At 40.0% G+C, this 17,748-nt stretch overlaps 1 protein-coding gene across 3 annotated transcripts in view; it reads left to right on the plus strand.

The window, feature by feature from the left end:
- MAPKAP1 (MAPK associated protein 1) overlaps positions 1–17,748 on the plus strand; it is a 307,717-nt gene that overhangs the window by 197,809 nt on the left and 92,160 nt on the right. For all 3 annotated transcript variants that reach the window (XM_089677866.1, XM_089677867.1, XM_089677868.1), the window contains one exon: positions 4,339–4,446. In XM_089677866.1, the coding sequence (XP_089533992.1) occupies positions 4,339–4,446 (108 nt within the window). The remainder of the gene's footprint in view (positions 1–4,338; positions 4,447–17,748) is intronic.

Genomic DNA, 17,748 nt, shown 5'->3' on the forward strand with positions numbered 1-17,748 from the left:
CCTTATCGTTAATTTAGAGAGGGATTTCTAATAAAAACTGTATAGTTTTTAATTAAAAAATGCAAAAGTGCCATGAGTTTGACTTGAGTATGCTGTCGGATAGATTTACTATAAGAAGATATAAGATGAATAACGTAGCAAAGGTTCACTTGTCTTTTGCTTATCCAGCATCATATTTTAGGAGAGTCATTCTGAACCTATAACTCACACTCTCCATTAGAACTGATTTATTGTTTGTGTGAGAGCCCCTCTTAATTAGTGGAAGATCAGAAGAGGTCTGAACTGCTTGAGCTATTCACCTCACAAATGCAAGCAGAATATAAATACTGGCAGAACCATACTTTCATTCTTTTAGTGCATGAGCAAGAAGTAATATATATCTGGCATCTGATTGGTTGCTATCGACAATTGGGTTGCTAATGGTCAAAAGTAGACAGAAAAGGTAGAATGTGCAATATTGAGTTTATTCACCTCCCTAGCGGTCTGATTATGTCCATATTTCTGTGCTCAAAGCGGTACATTTTTTTTGCATGGAAATATGGTATTTGTTTTATTGTAGGCCTGTAATTTTTAGGAAAAACTCACTGAAATCTGTCCAAACAAGAGTCTAGTAAACATCCCGGGTATGATAAAATTTAAAACACAAAATCATAAATTATAATTTAATAAATAATCATAAAAATAATAATAAATTTAATTCAATAATATAATCAAACCAAAAACACTGAAATTTGAAATATAGCGCCAAGTTCGCACATCACTGAGCAAAGTCGCAAAATCATTTTCAGTGTCTGATGACGAATTTCCCACGAATCATTATCACTCACTTCTGCAAGTGGTTCTAATTTACTATCGCTGTTCTCTAGCCGGTTTAAACCCGCTTTTGACCTAAAGGGACGCTTTTTGGACACCGTACGTCCACCGTACGTCCCGACGCTCGCAGGGGATGGAACCCAGATGACAGATGCCGGCATCTGTCGGATTACATTGCCGGGGACACTGCAGGAGGGACATCGCAGGAGCGCAGGACAAGGTAAGTGAAGAACAGATGCCGGAGCAGCGCCGCATGGTAAGCCCGAGTGTAGCTCGGGGTTACCGCTTTTGGTACTGAAACTTTACCCCGAGCTACACTCGGGAATACCGTCAGGGAGGCTACTAAAGTATACCTAAACCCCAGAAGAACAGTGTAATATATTGCAGATTACTAGTCCTTAGATGTGGTGGCTGCATTCCCTTTTTGTTCCAAGCTTTTTTTCTTTTTATTTACACCAGATGGTCTTACCAGTACAAAATGAGTGACTGTCTAGAGGCAGTCAAAGGGGTACTATGTGACTTTACTTGTGCATACCCCTCAAATAAATACAAACATGCATCAGTAAAACCCCCAAATTTTATTTGTATCAGATCAACCCAGCATAGCTGGTTAATTGTGCTAAACCACTTGCCGTCCGGCTGCTGTATATAAATGGCTGGAGGGTGGTAGTCCAGGGGGGGGTTGCCATTCATAAATGGCGACCGCCATTTTGGACTGTGCGTGCTTCCTGGGAGTGCGCAGCACCGCGATCCGGTGCCGCTGTGTCCTCCGGAAACAGTGGAACACCGATCGTCGAATGGGACCTCTCTGCGAGGTCCCGATCATGTGATAACTGATTGACCAATTAGTGATCACATACAGAGTAGTAAGCAAGATGTCACTTCAGTGGTCACATGGTACAAGGCTATTCACAACATTCACAACAGCCTTGATCCATGTGACAAGCTGTGACCAATCACAGCTCACACAGCATTTCTCAATGGCTGCAAGAATGCAGCCAGAGAAAAGGAGAAATGATTGCTTTTACAGCCTTTATGGGTATAAAAGCAATCAGTGTAAAAAAACAAAAAACCTTCATTACCACCCACAAGTAGTACAGTGTCACCATGGTGACACTGTACTGCTAGGGTGACAGTATGTAAAAAAAAAAACATTAATAATAAAAAAAACTAATTTTGGTTATTTTTTTAATATAATGATGACTAAATAAATCTTGGGCAAGATTTATGATGAAATATTATTTATTTGCAAAGGAAAACACTTTTTTTCAAAATTTTTGAACTTTTTCATTTATATAGCAAAAAAAAAAATCCCAGTGGTGAATAAATACCACCAAAATAAAGCTTTATCTGTCTCAAAAAAATGCTAAAAAATTCATATGGGAACAGAGTTGCATGACCACGCAATTGTCAAAGTGTGACAGCGCTGAAAGCTGAAAATTGGCCTGGACAGGAAGGGGGTAAAAGTGTCCGGACTTGAAGTGGTTAAAGTGGAGCTCCACCCAAAAGCGGAAGTTCCGCTTTAATGCATTGTTCCCCGCTCCCCGTTAAGGATCAGCACCTTTGGGGAGGGGTGCAGGCACCCGAATTTGACAGATTGGGGCTCCCACTTCCGCTGCAATCACCTAAGGTGATCGGAAGCGGAAGTTGTGCCCCCCCGCCCCGTAGTCTTCTGAAACACGTGACAGGTCCCAGAAGACTACGTAACCAGTCACAAAGCGCAGCACTACTAGCGCATGCGCAGTGGAAACCCGGCTGTGCAGCTCCAAGCTGTCACAGTCGGGTGCCCATACTGAAGATGCCGGGAAGAGAAGACGGCAGGTGAAACCATCCATGGTGAAGACACCACTGGATCGTGGGACAGGTAAGTGCCTGAATTTTAAAAGTCAGCAGTTAGTTTTTGTAGCATCTTATTTTTTTTTTTAATTATTATTAAATCAACTGGAACTCCGCTTTAAGGACAGTACACACAGATTTAAAAACTACGAACATCATAGATATGAACAAAACCCCTTATATACTGTGGGTATAGAAAATAATCACCCCTCTTCTTTCTTTTTTTTTTTTTAAATCCAATAATTTTTATTAAAACAAACACATTAAATATTTTAATTTTTCTTCTTACAACTCACGAAAGGAGAACAAAACTGAAGGAAAAGAGAGGAATTAAATTGAACAAGACTTGTGTAGGTTCATCACGCAGGATGGCCTTTACCGTGTAACAGTATAAAAATAAATTATAGCAACAATGACAAATTCAAAAACTTAACACACAGATAGGTGAGAGAAAAAAAAAACAAAAACCACTAATCCGCTAGCCCCACCGCCGCCATGACAACCAATGACCCTCATCCCTGATTATTTATAAGGGGGACCGCAAACTAAGAAGTGTTACTGTAATGGGCAAACAAGCCAAGGTTCACAGCAGCCATCACCCCTTTTTTAAAATAATCACATTTTGTTGCTTTGTAGGCTAAAACAGATAGTTTTTGTTTTATCCAACTGTATTTTCTCATGAACAACAACTTATAACATATAAGTGAAAGATATAGCACAAACATTTCAGAAAAATATCAATTCAAAATCACTGAGTTGGAAAAAGGATGAGATTACGGAGCACTTCCCCTTCTCTACTTCATAACATAGGGAGGAGGAGTTTTGTAGTCCATAGAGAGAGCAGGGATCAATGCTACAGTTTAGTATAATCTGATCACTAGATTTCTGGCATATTTTTTTTTTTATTTTATTAATAAGGCAGATATAACAAAATGGTTTAATTGTATATTTAAAGTATACATAAACCCACATTTTTGGTAGGTTTTGGATAAACTAGCTATTGGTTAAGACCCCTGTCAGGTTTTTAATTTCGAGGAATGGTCAATTCAGTTTCTGTCTCGCTGACAATGCAATGGGCATATTCCCTACTAGACAGCTGTCACCAGAACAAGTTTCCTTATTGCAAGATTTGCCCTCACCTCTCGTTCCTGTAACACCATAAAAAATGTGGGATTTGCTGTCACCTTGTATGCTGGGCACAAAGGTCGCAAGACCAATAGAGAGTGGGAATCTCCCCAATGGGGACACACAGTAATCTAAGGTTTTACATATTGGTATTGGAAATTTATGAAAATTGGACTACGTCTGAGATTGCAAGGTTGAAAAGTTTTTCATCTTGAGCTTGTTGGACATGTTTTGTTTTTTTGTTTTTGGGGGGTTTATTTACTAAAACTGGAGAGTGCAAAATCTGGTGCAGCTCTGTATAGAAACCAATTAGCTTCCAGGTTTTATTGCCAAAACTTAATTGAACAAGGTGAAGTTAGAAATTGATTGGCTACCATGCACAGCTGCACCAGATTCTGAGCGCTCCAGTTTTAGTAACTCTACCCCTATGTAACTAATGAAGAGCTATAATGCGTTATACCATTGTATAGAATTCAAAATGGGCATTGTTTGCATAAAATTGCAACTTTCATTTAATGGAATTCTTTGACCTGATAATATAACAACCTGGCTTGTGTGTTGTAGGCCCTCAATACCGACTAGAGAAGCAGAGCCAGCCAAATGTCCCAGTGGATCTGGACAGCAGCCTGGAGAGTCAGAATTCCTTGGAGTTCTGCCTAGTAAGAGAAAACAGTAAGTGTCTCCATTGTACCCTCTCATACACCTGATAGTTGGGACAACTGACGGCTCCTTTATTTCTCTGCTCAGGCAATGTGCCCATGAACTGTGATAGATCGACTCACTCTCTCTGTCTAAGTGTCAGCATCCTGTTTATCTCAGTTATGACAGATCTGTGTGGAGGGTCTGACTCCAGCACTGCTGAAATGAGACTCTCTAGATAACTGATGAAAGGGTCATGAGTTGAAGAAACAGAATATATTATGCATTAACTCGAATGCATACATGTCTTCACTTACGTAGAATTCATTAGCATTTTGTGTTGGACCGTAAAACATAATATGGCCTGCTGATGGACAGATATTATGAAAATGGCAGTATGTGAGACATTGTATTGACAGTAACACACATAACTGTGCACCTGTCTTTTAAACATACCTATAATGTTAGTATTATAGAAAATGCTAGACACCATTCTTGGTTCCTTTCAGGGTCAAAGGTTTTAGCATGTTTTTTAGGTGTGTAAAGCATAGTTCATATATAGGCTCTGTCTCCGTAATGTTTCCATTTAATGATACCACTATAGTGTTAGGTGGTGTTATTTTGAGACTTTTGATTTATCAGACATGTCCAAAGGGCTAAAAAGGTTAAAGGGGAATTAAACTGTGTCTGAGCACCACAAACTGTAAAACACTATTTCATTTTTAATTTTCAAGCAAACTCCCCCATCCATCCATGTCTCTATGCTTTAATTTGTTGACAAATCACTTTTGAAAAACACTCATGATTCATGTATCTTTTACTTCCTGGAATCCATATTCCCTTAGTTCAGTCATGCAGGCAGGAGGGTTGCTGAGAAAACCCCTACTGAAATGAAAACAAAAATGCCAATGAAGACTCCTGGGATGTATGACATTCTTTTGGCCTAGGCTAGAAACCAGGAACAACTGAAGAAACGTAAAAAATATATAAATTTAATGTATATAAAAATATAGTTTAAAACAAGTAAATATAATATACTTTCCTACCTAACTACCTATGCTAGCAGCATAAGCATTAAAAATGTAATGTTGATAGAGCTTAGTTCGGCTTCAAGTAGTTGGATGGGCAGAGAAAGTTACAAGATACAAGTTGGTACGGGATTTATCACCAGATATCTAGAGTCTTCTTCCAAGGTTCGCTCTGTAGGTGTCTTTCCTACAGCTGCTTAGGACATTAGCGCTAGTGCCTATGTACATATGTACCGGAAAAAACACCAAGATATAATCTGTCACATATACTGTGTAACAGAAATAAATGAGTGAATCTTTTGAAATTAGTTTCGACCCAAAAAAATAACCAGAATTTTACCGTGCGGTCAAAAGCAGATTGAATTTGATTGGCCCTGTAAAGGGCTGCTAGGCAAACCATTGTCACTTAAATGGCACAGGAATTCTTTTGTTTTGGGTGTTGTCACCATATGCATGAAAATGGCATATATTAAAATAGGAGTTAGTGCACTGCAGGACAGCCATTCTCAACCAGGGTTCCTTGAACTGTGGCTAATTGATCTCTCATTGAATGGTCCCTGCAAAGTTCCTGGGCCAGTGCCACTTAGCAGAGGCAACGGCATGACACCTATGATGTTTTTGACTATCTGTAATGGTAGTATTCTGACCACCATTGTAAGGGGCCACTGTTCCCACTGACCCCTAAGTAACTTGTTTTAGCAGGGGTACCCTGAGGCCTAACAGTTATTTAATGGCTTCTTTTAAAATAAAGGATGAAAGAGGCTGCTGTAGGGATCGTTGGTGCATTTTAATGTAATTTAACGTCTCTTAATCTATAACATTATAATGCACCAAAAAAAATAAGAAAGCAAAAGAAAAGTGTCTCCTAAGCCATTTCTTTGACTCATGTGGTATACGGCCTTGGAGTAACTTCACACTGCCCCAGTGTGTTCCTGCTGCTCATTGGGCAAACTGCAGCTAACCTGAGGGTTTTGTGTGGCTTAGCTGAACTTTCCCATAGACTTCTCTGATGCCCCGCGGTTTTGGTGTGGTTTCAGAAAGCGTGGCAAAGATGCAGCATGCTGATGTTTTGGTGCGTTTTCTGAAACTGCACCAGCTTTATAAACATCTATAGGAAAGCACAGTTAGTTAACCCAGATGAAAAGAGCAGCGAGGCAGCGTGAAACTAGGCCAGGTTTAATTGTTGGAAAGAAGCACAACCAAGTTATTCAAAATTGATACTTTCATTATTATTATTATACAGGGTTTATATAGCGCCAACAGTTTGCTCAGCGCTTTACAATATAATGGGAGACAATACAGCAACAATACATTTCAATACAAGAGGGATAGGAGGGCGCTGCTCCTCGGAACTTACAATCTAGGAGACCAGAAATCCCAGAAAAGATTGCAAAAAATTGAACTAATGCTCAAAGACTCCAGTGGTAGTGAAAGTGTAGGTACTTTATCACAATACATTTCTGCTTTAATAGCATGTTAGCATTGCTCTTGGATTTTTTTTTTTGCTATGTATCGGAATGATTATACATTAAGGCTCCATACACACTTGGCTTTAAAAAAAAAAAAGACCAGTTCCCTTGGCAGCAAAAAAAACTCTGATATAGAGCATTTTTGTATACAGTTTAGGTGAGTTTAGAGGTTTTTTTCTGCCAGAAAGCTCCAATCAAATACGTAAACCAGAAGGGTTTTTTTTATCCTGCCTCTAAACGTTGAGCTTAAAATATGTCTCTAATTGCCCTAATGTGCATGGACACATAGGATAACACTGAGCTTCTTCTACAGGCAAAGCACAAAACTCCATTAGAAGCATCGATTTTTAAGGCAGTGTACATGGAGCCTTAATCTTTTCACCTGTAGCTCCATTGTTTTCAGTGGAGGCAATCACATAGGTGTGTAAACATTCACTGCGTTCCGATCAGTAAACAAAAATCCTAAAATCTGTGTCTGAGGACATTTGGTATATACAGTGGATATAAAAAGTCTACACACCCCTGTTAAAATGTTTGGTTTTTGTGATGTAAAAAATGAGACAAAGATAAATCATTTCAGAACTTTTTCCACTTTTAATGTGAACTATAAACTGTACAACTCAATTGAAAACAAACTGAAATCTTGGGGGGGGGGGGGTGTTAGTAAACATAAAAAACTAAAATAATGCGGTTGCATAAGTGTGCACACTCTCTTATAACTGGGGATATAGCTGTGTTCAGAATTAAGCAATCACATTCAAAATCATGTTAAATAGGAATCAGTACACACCTGCCATCATTTAAAGTGCCTCTGATTAGCCCCAAATAAAGTTCAGCTGTTCTAGTAGGTCTTTCCTGACATTTTCTTAGTTGTGTCCTACAGCAAAAGCCATGGTCCATAGAGCGCTTCCAAAGCATCAGAGGCTTCTCATTGTTAAAAGGTATCAGTCAGGAGAAGGGTACAAAAAGAATTTCCAAGGCATAAGATATATCATGGAACACAGTGAAGACAGTCATCATCAAGTGGAGAAAATATGGCGCAACAGTGACATTACCAAGAACTGGATGTCCCTCCAAAATTGATGAAAAGGCGAGAAAATAAACTGGTCTGGGAGGCTGCCAAGAGGCCTACAGCAATATTAAAAGAGCTGCAGGAATATCTATCAAGTACTGGCTGTGTGGTACATGTGACAACAATTTCCAGTATTCTTCATATGTCTGGGCTATGGAGTAGAGTGGCAAGACAGAAGCCTTTTCTTACAAAAAAAAACATCCAAGCCTGGCTAAATTTTGCAAAAACACATCTGAAGTCTCTCAAAAGCATGTGGGAAAATGTGTTATGGTCTGATGAAACCATGATTGAACTTTTTGGCCATAATGGCACAAGATACGTTTGACGTAAAAACAACACTGCACATCACCAAAAGAACACCATACCCACGGTGAAGCATGGTGGTGGCATCATCATACTTTGGGCTGTTTTTCTTCAGCTGGAACTGGGGCCTTATTCAAGGTAGAGGGAATTATGAACAGTTCCAAATACCAATCAGTATTGGCACAAAACCTTCAGGCTTCTGCTAGAAAGCTGAACATGAAGAGGAACTTCATCTTTCAGTATGACAACGACCCAAATCCTACATCCAAATCAACAAAGGAATTGCTTAACAAGAAAAAGATAAAAGTTTTGGAATGGCCCAGACCTGAATCTGATTGAAAATCTGTGGGATGACCTGAAGAAGGCTGTGCACAGGAGATGCCCTTGCAATCTGAAAGATTTGGAGCATTTTTGCAAGGAAGAGTAGGCAAATATTGCAAAGTCAAGATGTGCCTGGCTGATAGACTCATACCCAAAAAGATTAAGTGCTGGAATAAATTCAAAAGGTGTTTCAACAAAGTATTAGTTTACACACACTTATGCAACCATGTTATGTTAGTTTTTTATTTTTACTCCCAGTTGTTCAACTGAGTTGTACAGTTTATAGGTTACATTAAAGGTGGAAAAAGGTGGACTGATGTGAATGTACACTATATATGTAAAGCGCTGTGTAAATTGATGGCGCTATACAAGTACCTGAAATAAATAAATAAAAGATCTAAAATTATTTATCTTTGCCTCATTTTTTTACATGACATAAACCTGACATTTTATATCCAGACTTTTTATATCCAGTGTACGTATACCATTGAGAAAAAGAACAGGACCATTTTATATGTTTTTAAAAAAAACCTCTATTTACTGATCATTTTTCGGGAACTTTTCTTCCTTGCCTTAATGATCAATAAAATGTTTACGGCAATGTTACAGCTGTGTGAATGAAGCCTTAATCTGGGGCTTTTAGGCAGTTTATTGCATATCGGTTAGCAACATTCTATACAAACCGATGTGTATGTAGATTTGTTTTCACTATATACTGAGCTTTGTGTAAAGAACAGGGCCTGTTGGAACCTGTAACAACTACCTGAAAGTCAATTTCATTAGTGATCTAAGGGTTATAGGTATTTGCACAATCTTGTTAAAGCTCAACAAACCGCTACATTATAAAACCAAAGTAACCTACATTTATTGTACCTGCCAAAATATTTGCAATTCTGCTCAGAAGCTTTTGCAATTAGCAAACCCACGCCACAATACATAACCTAAAGAGCAATGCCACATTTTCTGTTGCAATTAAGCAACACAGTTAAATCACCTTTCTGCCTCCAGCCTGCCTTTTGGAAAACAAAGTAGCAGTATTGATAAGATTATCCTTGGACATAGGAAGGTCCACATATGCTAGGTGTATGCTGTTCCAATTATGTCCATTTTCTGATGAGCCAGCTGAAACTTGCTTAGTGATTGCCCTTGTTGTCCCTCTCCTGGCCAACATCCTTCAATAGAAAAATCAAAAGAGCTGGACAGAAATTTGTCAGCTGAACAGCAGCTGCATCCATTCACATGCAGCCATTGTTCATGTATTCTGACAGCCACTGGTATCAGAATACAATAGCCCAGCAGGGGTATTTGTTCATCCACACTGTATAGCATGGATGGAGGAATTAGATTTTTGTGGTTTAGCGTACTGGCTGAACAAAATAAAAATCTAATAATGTGTGGCAATCTTAAGACTGACAGTACTGTGCAATGGAACGGAACGGATCCCTGATGGGCTGCCACTGTTGGTCTTCCTTCTCACAGAGTACCAGACCTATTGTGCACAGGATTTCTGAAGGCTGATTTAAGATACCTATAATGGCAGTAGTTAAAACATTTAATTTATAAAATAAATATATAAACATTTGCCATGAAGAATACATAGTAGAGGGATCTATCCAGATCATTAAAGTGTAGTGGAAATCTTGTAATAAACACAGGGAACATTGTTACCCCTATATTTGCTTCTATACTTTCCCAAATATCATAGAGATTTATAAGCTCACATTCCAGCTCTATCCACCCTCTAATATGCAAGTTGTGCCAGCGCACGGCCTTTCTACGGCTAATTGAATTTTATATCCTGCCGCTTGCTTTCTATGATGCTCCCCTCCTTATCTTATCATTAAGAACTAATTAGTATTCAGAGGAAATTGCTCTTAATATATTAAAATTGGTTAAGTGCTTCCAGACTTGTATGAAAAGCCAGTATCTTATTGGGGGCCGTAATGAGGGACTTTGTGTATGTAATTAATTGAATTACAATTAAACATTTTCATTACGCAAAATACCACTACATAAAAATGATACAGCAATATGGATTCTGCATGCTAAACTTCTGGTTTTGTTAAAAACAAGAATATATGCATGTAATTTGTACTTTACTATATATTTTGTATCATTAGCAACAATAATACAATAGGTCATCATTTTTATGTGTGCCCCAATCAGGGCATTGATCTGCCAGAGGATCAGCCAAAAAAATGTGACCACCCACCATAACTCCTTGAGGCATGGACTCCACTAGACCTCTGAAAGTATGCTGTGACATCCGCCACCAAGCCATCAGTAGCAGATCTCTTAAGCCCTGTAATGTATGTATACCTATCAACCATAATTTTATGACTACCCACCTAATATTAAGTAGGTCCCCCTTTTGCTACCAAACCAGGCCTAACCCTTCGAAGCATGGACACCGCTCAATCTCTGGAAGTTTGCTGTGGCATCTAGCACCAAGCCATCAGTAGCAGGTCCTTTAACTTGTGAGGTGGGTCCTCTATGGATCAGACTCGTTTTTTCAGCACATCCCACAGATGCTCGATTGAATTGAGACCTGGAGGATTTGGAGGCCAAATCAACACCTCAAACTGGGTGTGTTCCTTAAAGCATTCTTGAATTCATCAGACCAGACCACCTTCTTCCTTTGCTCTATGGTCCAGTTCTGATGCTCATGTGCCCATTGTAGGCACTTTGGGTTGTTGACACGGGTCAGAATGGGCACCCTGTTTGTCCTGACACTTTCCTACTGGAACCAGCATTAACTTTTTTTCAGCAATTTCAGCTACAGCAGCTTTTCTATTGGATCAGAATAAACAGGCCAGCCTATATAATATATATATACATACATACATACATACACAGTTAGGTCCATGTATATTTTATAGATTTTTTCAAGTATTTACCAAAACCTATTCAAGCTATAGTTATATAATGGATATGGGCTGAAAGTGCACACTCTCAGGTTTAATTTGAGGGTATGTACATCCAAATTGGAGGAAGGGTTTAGGAATTACAGCTCTTAAGAGTAGCCATCCCCCCTTTTTCAAGGGACAAAAATTAATTGGACAATTGAATAAAAAGCTGTTTCAAGGCCAGGTGTGGGCTGCTCCTTTGTTATTTCTTCACTTAAAGCGGAGGTCCACCCGCTCCCCATTAAGGATTGGCACCTTTGGGGGGAGCGGGTACCTGAATTTGACAGGTACCCGCTCCCACTTCCGGTCCGATCACCTAAGCCAGGGGTAGGCAACCTTCGGCTCTCCAGCTGTTGCAGAACTACAAGTTCCATCATGCCTCTGCAAGTCATAGCTGTAACTGTCAGTTTTGTAATGTTGCAATGCCTCATGGAAAATGTAGTTCCACAACAGCTAGAGAGCCTCAGATTGCCTACCCCTGGCCTAGGCGATCGGAAGCGGAAGGTCTCCTCCCTCCCTGTAGTCTTTTGGGACACGTGACAGGTCCGAGAAGACTACAGGACAATTCATGAAGTGCAGCGTTACTCTCGCATGCACATTGGGTACCCGGCTGTGAAGCCGCAAGCTGGAATACAGGACGGCCGGTAAAACGGGCTGCGGGGGACACACCGTGGGACCGAGGGACACACCCATCGCGTGACCGAGGGACAGGTAAGTTGCTGTTTTTTAAAAGTCAGCAGTTACAGTTTTTGTAGCTGCTGACTTTTATCTTTTGATAGGGTGAGTGGAACTCCGCTTTAAACCGGTAAAAGGTCTGGAGTTGATTCTAAGTGTGGTATTTGCATTTGGAATCTATTGCTATGAACCTACATCATGCATTCAAAGGAGCTCTCCATGCAAGTGAAACAGACCATTGTAATTCTTCAAAAAAAAACAAAACAAATCCATCAGAGAGATAGCAGCAACATTAGGAGTGGCCAAATCAACAGTGTGGTACATTCTGAGGAAAGATGAACTCCCTGGTGAGCTCAGCAACATAAAAAGGCATGGATGCCCACAGAAGACAACAATGGTGGATGATCGCAGGATCCTGTCTATGGTAAAGAAAAACCCATTCACAACATCCATACAAGTAAAGGACACTCTCCAAGAGGTGGGGGTATCATTGTCAAAGTCTACAATGAAGAGAAGACTTCATGAGAGCAAATACAGAGGGTTCACCACAAGGTGCAAACCATTCATAAGCCTGAAGAATAGAAAAGCCAGATTAGACTTTCCTAAAAAACATCTAAAAAAGCCAGACCAGCTCTGGAAAAGCATTCTTTGGACGGATGAAACCAAGATGAATCTGTTCCAGAATGACTGGAAGAAAAAAGTGTGGAGAAGGCTTGGGACAGCTCCTGATCCAAAGCACACAACATCAGAGTACAGGTGGACAAAACACACTGCAAAAGCAACCCAGGAGCTTTTGAAGGAAAAGAAGTTAAATATTCTGCAATGGTCAAGTCAATCACCTGATCTCAACCCAATTGAGCATGTATTTCACTTGCTGAAGGCAAAATTAAAGGCAGAAAGACCCACAAACAAAGAACAACTGAAGACCGCAGCAAAGCATCAGAAAGGAGGAAATCTTTCCTTGGTAATGTACATGGGTTCCAAACTGCAGGCAGTCATTGCCAGTAGGATTCTCAACAAAATATTAAAAATGAACATTTTATTTATGATTATATTCATTTGTCCAATTACATTTGAGCCCCTGAGGGACTGTGTATAAAAATTGTTACAGTTCCAAAAATGTGTACTTGATATTTATGGTCAACCCCTTGAATCAAAGCTGAAAGTCTGCACTTCAAATTCATTTGGATTGTTTTGTTTTAATTTATTCTGGTGGCATACAGATCCAAAAGTATGGAAATTGTGCCTGTGTCCAAATATATATAGTGTGGTGCCCTGCCACAGTGCAAAAAGAATTTATGACCCAGTATCCTCGCCCAGGCAGACTGAGGGGTTCCAGGGAACTTAAGTCATGCCTCAACGTTTGGTAAAACCTGGTTTGGTTCCTGGAGATTTCTTAGAGGCTTGGGTGAGTTGAACTCTGCAATCCTGGGTCCGTATTTTACAGACAACCAGCACACTGATGGTGCAGGTGCATGCTGGGCTTCAAGTAGTGACCTGATCATGGTTCTGGGCTACACCCTGGCAGGCAGGAGATCATGGCCCAGGAGTCAGAAGGGCTCCACCTAGGAGAGACAGGTAAGAGCCAGAGCAGCAAGGGGCTGCAAGTTGTGTGTGCAGAGATGTGGCAAGATTGTCTAGAGGACACAGACAAAAGGCTGGAAAAGTAAGGTAGATTTTAATAAACCTGGGCAAGAAAAGCCCTTAAAAAGAAGAAAGGTGAGAAAGGTAAGTGTCCTTTAAAGCTCTACCAGTTGATGCTAGTTCTCACAATATATAGCCACTTCCAGATCAGAGACGTACCCGTATGTCTCTGGACTTTCGGTGGTTATACCGGAACGATGACTGCAGCTGCAGGCATCACCTTGGTACCGTTTATTATGCCGGCAGTCGGCTCCCTTGTACAAGCAGTCGGAGCAGCTAACTAGCTGCTCAGTTGCTTGTACAAGCAGCAGGAGGAGACATCCTACTTCCCCTCCCCCGATGCTTTCCGCAGCTCTCTCTGGATCTCCTGTCTCATCCGCTGGCCAGACAGCTTAACAAAGCTGGAATTGGCTTTGATCTACTCCCCTTAATAGTAACCTTGAAGCGATAACCTGACATCAGTTCCAATTTACTCGGAAACGTTCAGCGCCATTTTTAAAAATCTGAAAGCATTCAAAAACATCAATCTTGGTGATATAAATGCTTTCAAGTGCATAGACCACAGATCGCTTCATAAAAAATACCTGTGCACAGCAATAAAAGTGATTTAAAAGAAATGTAAAGCTACAGTGTAAAAAAAGAAGACTTATAAAAAAAAAATTAAGTGCCCCCTGTCCCCTCATGCTTGAGCGCAAAGGCGAACGCACGCGTCTATCCTGCGTGCACGCAGAGATCGTCCCACATATGAGGTATTGCCGCAAATGTCAGATCATGGGCAGTACTTCTAGCACTAGACCTTCTCCTTAAATCTAAAATGGTAACTTGTAAAGGCTTTTAAAGGATTGCCTATGAATAGTAACATTTACATCGTTTGTTGCCATGGCCAGATGGACGCAATTTTAAAGCGTGACATGTTTGGTATCTATTTACTCAGCGTAACATCATCTTTTATATTTTAAAAAAATTGGGTTGTTTATCTTTTTCTTTTGCAATAACATTCTAAAAAGTGTATTTTCTTCCTAAAATTGCATTTGAAAACCACTGATTAAATACAATGTGACAAAACAAAATGCAAAAACAACCAATATATTCTCTAGGGCAGGAATCTCCAAACTTTCTAAACAAAGGGCTGGACTGTGGCCAGTGGGAGTAGAAAATGTCTTGGCATCAGTGATCAGTGGAAGTAAACAATGCCCCGTGACTGGTATCACAGGAAGTAATAGTGCCCCATCATTGGTAACAATGGGAGAGTGGTACCCCATTATTTATCAGTGGGAGGAACAGTACACCAACATTGATACAAGTGGGAGAGCCCCATTGTCAGTGGCAGGAACTATGCCCTACTGTTGCTGATAGTGGCAGAAATAATGCCCCAAGGGCTGAATAAAAGCAATCAAAGGGCTGCATCTGGCCCCCAGGCTGCAGTTTGGAGACCCCTGTGCTAGGGCGTTTGCTTTAAAAAAATGTCTATATAATGTTTGGGGGTTCTAAGACAGTTTCTAGCAAAAAATATGAATTTTAAAATGTAAACAAAAAGTGCCAGAAATGGCTTAGGGCTGGTGTAGATAGTATATATTTTATATACATTTTTTTTAAACTTTAGCAAAAACATTTCTGCATATTGGTTCATTCTTTATTGGAATTGAAAATCTTTTTTTTCATAAACCCCTCTTACTAGGGAAAGCATGTTGACTTATAGTATCATCTGAATTGTCTAGTTCTCTCAGGACTAGTATTGAGGACAGAATTGTGACTTTATACTCACTTTCTAGGTGTTTGACAACTTTAAAAAGTTCAGGGAGTGCTTGAATACTGCAGCAATTTATATGATGGTACATAAACGACACATTTTATTGGCATGGAATTTCAGAACTATGTTGGGATTTGCAATATTAGAATAAGTAATTCAATTAGATACTTGTCTTAAAATGAGAGTATGACTTGAGGCGGACTTGAACTTCAAAAGAATAATATTTCTGTTATAGAGAACATTTAGAAATGTGTTTGTTTTACCTTTTTTGTCCTGCATTCCTTTTGAAAGTTAGTGTATTTCTTGGTATGTGAGGGTACCTATAGCAGCATAGCTATACTGTATATCTGTTGTGTGAGATCTAAGGCACTTCTTCCTTTGACTGCTAGTTTCCGGAGTGTTGGATGTGAAATTTGGTGATATCACTACAGTGCTGCTGAGTGTTCTCCATGCTGGAGGCTTTGATGTAAGGAAGCAAACCCCTGCTACTATTAAGATGGCAGCCTCCACACTGTGGCAGAGTGCAGAACATGTCATAGTATGTCAATAATGGGGGAATATTCAGCTGCAGGGAGACCACAGACAATGCTGCTGAACAGTCCTTTGCTCATTACCTGCCTTTTTCCAAAGTTCAGCTCCCCTTTAATGTGAAGACTTTATTTTGTATTCTGGATTAAGAGTGGATGAGAATCACTGTCAGTTTTATTGATGCCTGGGCTCCTGTTGAGAAGATGTCCCCTGCTTTTGTGACCACCATCAGGTGTCAATTTGATGCTTATCTAAAATTAAAGCAAGGTTTTGTCTACAACTGAACTTTTGATTGAGTTAGGGAAAGGTTTTGAAATTTGGTTTTATTGCTGTTTTTTAAAAAGGGAAAAGTGGTCAGCTAGGATCTCCAGCTCTGCTAGATCAAGAGGTCTCATACTGGATTTCTTCATTTAAGCCGCTGCTGGTAGTTTCAGGCCAGTTCCTTGATAGCCTTGATTGTCTCTCTCGTAGCCAACAAGCATGGTGTCTTCTGGAATAGCTGGCAGTGCGGTATTTTACTGTGACAGCCTTGTACTTTAAAGGATAAGTTCACCTTTTGGACAAACATAATAAATGCAAATTTTTTGTAGGTAAAAAAATGTGCATTTATTATTTTTGTTTCCAGGAGCCCGTAAAGTTTTGCACCAGCGATCAGCAGATTGCTGATGCCATGCAGGTTTCCTGCAGATCTGTCAGAATATCTGCTTGCCCGTAAGGGATGTACGGGCAAGCAGATCTACAGACAGGAAGATTCAATGAACTACCACAGTGCTCCACAGTGTCGTGGTAGTTCATTGAAAACTACAAACTTTGAGTTCATTCATTCACAGAACTCTGTGAATGAATGACGTGGCCATGTGGACGGAGCCCTGCGCGGCCACGCTGTTTTCTGTTTCAATATTTTTATTAGGAAAGTTTTGTTTTTAAGATTATAACAAGCTCAAAATACGCCCTCACAGGGGCAAAGCAGAACAATATCATATAAACAGAGACATCCTGCTGACTTGTATTAGTCAAATAACGAAATGTTCAATGACATCAAGAAGCAAAAAGCCGAGCCAAATAGCAGCAGTAATCCAACATAATATCGGAAAAAAGAGAAAAGAAAAAAGGTTAGAAGAAAAGAAAAAGAAAGTAAAACAAAAGGGAATCAGAAAACATGAAAGAAGGGAAACTAGAGGGATCACGGATCTGGGGCTATCACAGGCAGCGACTATAGGAGGCCATAACTAGTAGGTGGCAGGGATGGTAAGGAATAACGTATACAAGGTGCCCAAACTTTAAGGAATCTCGGATTAGAATCATGAAGAATGCTAAACATCTGTTCATTGAACAACATAGCATTCATCCGGGTCTTTACCCCCTGGAAGACTACCGAAGGGGTTCTCCAAGCTTGAACTTTAGCACGTTTGGCCGAACTGAATAGGTAGGATGCCAATTTCTGTTGAGACCTAGACAGACGCAAAATTGAGCAATGCAGGAGGGCCACCTTTGCATCCCTATAGATCATAATATGAAATAATGTTTGTAGCAAACCAAAAACCCTAGACCAGAAGCCTATCAATCGCGGGCACGACCACCAAATGTGCAAGACATCTCCGCGTAGACCACAGTGCCAGAAACACCTATCTCCGCCAGT

This window comes from Staurois parvus, unplaced genomic scaffold, assembly GCF_062004578.1.
Source record: "Staurois parvus isolate SC_StPar_1 unplaced genomic scaffold, SC_StPar_1.0 ptg000194l, whole genome shotgun sequence".
Taxonomy (NCBI): domain Eukaryota; kingdom Metazoa; phylum Chordata; class Amphibia; order Anura; family Ranidae; genus Staurois; species Staurois parvus.